The sequence below is a fragment of the Lotus japonicus genome, chromosome 5 (assembly GCF_012489685.1).
Source record: "Lotus japonicus ecotype B-129 chromosome 5, LjGifu_v1.2".
Lineage (NCBI taxonomy): Eukaryota > Viridiplantae > Streptophyta > Magnoliopsida > Fabales > Fabaceae > Lotus > Lotus japonicus.
The window spans coordinates 2,774,249-2,779,797 of NC_080045.1; the positions used below are offsets into that span (position 1 = coordinate 2,774,249).

General features: G+C 45.1%; 1 protein-coding gene across 1 annotated transcript; it reads left to right on the forward strand.

Annotated features, from left to right (window-relative positions):
• The first annotated feature begins 2,413 nt into the window (after window positions 1-2,413).
• On the forward strand, window positions 2,414-4,449 carry LOC130717411 (uncharacterized). Its single transcript, XM_057567630.1, has 2 exons — window positions 2,414-3,413; window positions 3,650-4,449. The coding sequence occupies exons 1-2, from the start codon at window positions 2,414-2,416 to the stop codon at window positions 4,447-4,449; spliced, it is 1,800 nt and encodes a 599-aa protein (XP_057423613.1).
• Window positions 4,450-5,549: the final 1,100 nt, after the last annotated feature.

Genomic DNA, 5,549 nt, shown 5'->3' on the forward strand with positions numbered 1-5,549 from the left:
TCAGGTATAGCTGTACAAATTTCATTTCCTCTCCTCCTGCATACGGGCCTGCATCTTGTTCAGAATCATTGATTTTAATAAAATCCAACACTGCGGAATAGCATACTGGAGATTAGAGAAAAATAATGAGGTTAGCTTACTTAACATTGATAAAATTAAATGTTATTGAATTGAAATATTTGGACCATGACAGCAGAAGCAATATTGAATGTCATCTCCAATATATTCTGTCCATTTCCTTTGAATGGGATTTTGGTGTTCACAATGCTCACAAAGACACCAATCCTATCTTAGAGTTCGAGAAATTTGACCAAAATAATAAACACCAAATTGTTTTTCCATATTAAGACTTAAGAGAGGAAAATAAGACTTCTTCATAAACGACATAATTTATATAAAAATCACTCCTTCCATTACACCAAAACAGTTCTCCAAAATACAAAAATAGAAAGTGTTATATGAAAAGAACATACTTTTGTGATAAGAAATCAGATGCAAAATTAACAATGATACATCAATGAATGGAGTCCCAAAAATAGTATATCCAATACACGTCCAAACAAAAACGATATGCTTTTAGAAAAGGATGAAGAGTTGATTAGAGAAATCTAGCCTGCTAAGAAAATAAACCTATTAGAAAAGGGGAAGATGAACAGGGTAACCATTTTGCAACAATTAAGCAAAAATTGACTACAGAGTATAACAACAAAAAAGATAGGTTAGAAATCGTTTCCCGACACCTGGATCATAGCCAAAATCAATATTTCTTTACAACTTATTCACATCAAATCATTATTTGGCCAAATCCGCAGGAAAAAGGGGTGTTTGGGGTGTTTCTACTATTCCTATGTCTATGAATCATTATTCGTTCTCATTAATTGCATTGGAATAAGAAATGCAAAAGACTAAAAGTTATTTTGTGTTGAAGAACCAAAAACCAATTCCAATTCAGTTTTATTAAGTCCCTCAGTTTTTTTTTTGAAATGTTTGTAACAATATAAAATTTTCAACACATCCTTTTTTTATTTTGGAAAAATATGTGAGATATTTTCTTATTTTTGTGAAAATGTATAACTGGTTGTACCTTTTGTTTTATTTTTAAAATTTTTTTGTTTAATTATTAAAAAAGTTAAACATGTAATGTCCCTAAATTTAGTTTTTCTTCCAAAATATAAGACTCAAATTTAGTTTTTTCATTCATTAACTAAATAACTATTCGAATGTGCATATCCATACTATCATTTAAAGTTGTAACAGTAGACAAATAATTGTGGCATATTTTTGGACGGAATTACGTTTTATAATTGAAGATATTGGAAATAGAGAGGAGGGGAATAAAATATTCAAGTATTCTTGTTTTAATATGAGTATAGATAGATATTCTAAAGTTGTTTAAAAAAAAGAATGTCTAACGTTAAAAAGAGCTTATAAAAAAAAATTTAAAGTTAAAAAGTATTTTAAATTTTAAATAACCGTAAAAGAAATTAAATAAAAGAGAAGGAATCAGAATGGTAAAATAAAATTGAAAGTGGACTGGGCGAGACCCCAGGGTCCCTCGCCCAGAGGCATTTGACCTTAGGCAGGGAGCGCGCCAGGGACTTGAGCCTCTCTCCCCGAGGCCCAAATGGCCCATTAAGACATATCAGAAGAGCCAAGCCCAACTCCACGCCTATAAATAGGGGATGATTACCAATTGTAAGGGACTCTGAGCTCATTTGAGAAATATTCAGATTGAAATTCAGTTATTCTCTCTCTCTAGCGGTTAGAACTTCTCTCTCTAAAACACTCGTATCACTTTTCTCACACTTTGGGCACTCTACCCCATTCAATGTTCTCAGGATAGAACATTTGGCGCCGTCTGTGGGGATCGGTAGATTTTGATTCCCGGACTACGTGGATCGTGATTCAGTTGCGTGAAGCTCGATTTTCTGTGCAATTTTCTTCAGTTTTCAAGATTGTTTGTTTGAATTCTTTGCCTCACTACCGAAGCAGATGGAAACGCGTCGTAGACGACGTGATGAGGATCGAGAGCGACGACGCGTTTCGCCGCCGCGTCGCGTGAGAGGTAGACCGCGACCAATTAACTTCTCCTCCTCCGCCACCGCCTCCGCCTCCGCCTCCTCCTTCTCCGACGCCTCCATTGCCTTCTCCACCTACTTCGCCGGAGCAGCAGAGGACGCCGGAGCATTCACCTCCGGACTCGGGAGAGGAGACTCAGGCACCGATCTCCAGTCAAGATTGGAGACGCTTGATTCGTAGTGTTGATGACATCCGCCAGTGAAACGATTATTTGTAGGAGCAACTGGAGTACTATCGCGTCGAACAGCAGGACGAGGGGGAGCGCGAGGCCAAGGCCGTAGCTGTGTTTGAGCCGTTTTCGGCGGCTGTAAGGGAAGTTGCGATTCCAGATAATATGAAGAATATTGTCCTTGAGACGTACAACGGGAAGGTTGATCCCAAGGAACACCTGCTATACTTTAACACGAAGATGGTGATCAGTGCCGCTTCCGATGCTGTAAAGTGCAGGATGTTTCCGGCTACGTTCAAAGGCACTGTCATGGCATGGTTCACAATACTGCCCCGAGGATCAATCACGAATTTCCGTGACTTCTCATCCAAGTTCTTAGTCCAGTTCTCGGCAAGTAAAACCAAACAAGTGACGATTGAGGACTTGTACAATGTGCGCCAGTCTGAGGGCGAGACTCTGAAGCAGTATGTGAAACGGTTCGGCGCCGCGTCGGTAAAAATAGAGGAGTCAGAGCCGAATGCCTGTGCTCGTGCCTTCAAGAACGGATTGCAACCTGGGATGCTAAATAGCAAGTTGAGTCGCAAGCCGGCCCGATCAATGGCTGAGGTTCAGGCGAGAGCAAACACTTATATACTTGACGAGGAGGACGATGCTTTTAAGCGAAGGCGTACGAAGGTAGAGAAAGATGGCGATCAGAGGGATGCATCGCCAGAGGATAAGCCGAGCACAGAGAAAGCGGAAGGGAGCAAGAGACGAGACAGAAAGATGCGTACGAATGAAAAAGCGCCGAGAGAACCATTGTACCCCAATAAGGAGAATTCCGAGCGTCGCCGACCCTGGCAACAAGTAGACTCTCGTCGGCGAGAGGAGTCAGGGAAAAGTTTGAGTGCGCATTTGACGGAGCTGCTGCGTGAGGTTAAGGCGACACAAGCAGTGGAGGAAGGCAAGAAAGAAACAGGCTCGCCCCGGGCGATGTTAGATAAGACCAAGTGGTGCGAGTATCACCGCTCGGCGGGACATGACATTGGGGACTGTTTTACTCTGAAGAATGAAATTGAGAAGCTCATCCGAGCGGGGCGGTCACAGCTGGGTGACCGTGATGATCGCTGGAGCGGGGAGCGGCAACGAGGGAACCGGTATAATGGGTCTCGCCAACAAGCTGATCGTAAACGGGAGGATCACCGCCGTACCCCAAGCGCCGACAAAAAGGAAACACCGGCCACACGGAAAATGGGGCGGAGGAAACCTTCAATAAGGACCTTGAGCCGCCGGTTGGGACGATAAATACGATTGCAGGTGGTTTCGGTGGAGGCGGAGAAACAGCTTCGGCGAGGAGAAGACATGTCAGGGCAGTAACGTCGGTATAGCAGTATGATACCCGTTTTGGTTTCCAACATCCAGATATCGTGATATCGTCGGCGGATTTTGAAGGAATAAAGACGCACAAGGATGATCTCGTGGTTGTCATGATAAGGATAAACAGCTTCAATGTGCGGGGAGTTCTTCTGGATCAGGGAAGCTCCGCTGATATCATCTATGGGGATGCGTTTGACCAGCTAGGATTGACGGATAAAGATCTGATGCCTTACACAGGGACATTGGTAGGTTTCTCGGGCGAGCACGTATGGGTACGAGGGTATATCGATTTGGACACAATCTTTGGTGTCGATGAGAATGCCAAACTTCTTCGTGTGAGGTACTTGGTGTTGCAGGTTGTGGCTTCATATAACGTCATCATTGGGAGAAACACACTCAACCGCCTTTGCGCAGTGATTTCAACAGCACACTTGGCGGTGAAATACCCCTTGATGTGCGGAAGAGTGGGGAAGATCGTGGTGGACCAGAGAAGGGCAAGAGAGTGCTACAACAACTGCCTCAGCATGTACGGAAAGAAAGGAGCTGGAGAGGGACACCGGTGCCACGAGGTGGAGATTTTAGAAAGCAAACAAGACAGGTTGAGTGGGCAGAAGCAGGAGACAGAACAGACCCTCGACAGGAAGGAGAAGAGACAACGGGACAGTCGGAGCCAGGTTAAGCAAGAAGGTAAGGCAGGGCGAAACAGGCAATTCACAGATATCCGGGCAAAGGAACGTTGGGCAGGAATTATTGACGACTTGGAAAGGTATAAGTTTAGTAGGGGGTGCTGGCGATCGAGCCTAGGCTCACGCCAGGGCAGGAGCGGCGATTGGAGAAGTGGGTAGAGGACAATTTCGACCTCTTCAGTTGGAGTTCGAAAGATGCGACACTATGGGAACTTCCGCGGTTCAGGACACCAACTCTTTCGAGCAAGGGACCGAACGAGCAGGAATGGAAAACGGCGATAAGCCAGGAAATGGACCCAGAAATTCTTCGGCGCCAAGGTTACGAGCAAAAGGGAAATGAAGTGTTTGGGCGGGCCCAGGGAAAGCAGAAGGCGGGAAAGAGAGGCCCGACATATCGCAACAAGAACAAGGGAAAGGCTAAGGTGAAGCAAGGGAAATCGGCCAGAACAATGACTCTCGAGAACAAAAAAGCCAAGTGGAACGAACAAGAGAGTGAATTAGAGGCAAGCTGGCGAGAAAGGCAACTCTACAATAGCAGGGAGTGGGTGGCGAGTACGTCAGGCACGAAGGGCGAGGTGCTGGGCATAATACTTTGACTTGACGGCTTGGCAACCGGGGCGAGGATGCAGCCAAGGAACAACATTGGAAGGAATATCAGAAGGAATAGGACAAAAAAATAAAGATGCACTCTTTTTCTCCATCTCGGGAGTTTTTTAATGAGGCATCCCTCAATGTACCAAAAAAAAATCTTTTACAAATGAAATACAAAAGGATATTCACCGGCAATACTCCTAACTCAAAAGATGCGGTCGCCCGGTGGGAAAAATTCCCCGGAGGTGGCAATCCCAACACGACCTTGATGTCTGGGGATTGCTCCGGGAAAGGCCGGCGCGAACCGGGGCTATCCAAATAGCAACTCAACTAACATGCCACGTTCGCTTGGTGGGAAAAATTCCCCGAAGGTGGCAATCCCAACACGACCTTGATGTCTGGGAATTACCCCGGGAAAGTCCGGCGTGAAGCGCTGACCTCTCGTTGGCTATGTGTGCGGGAAAGCGACTTATCCCCAAAATGGGGTGGGTCCTTTATTCCCTTAGTCTCCCCGAAATCTGGGAATACGAGGCCTCCCCGAAATATGGGCGAGAACACAAACTAGGCGTAAGTCTGGGTAAACTCATATGGCCATTGGGCCCCTAGCAATGTAAGTCCTTGACGGGATAAAACCGCCAAGGCCACACCTGCTCTTACGGGAAATATTG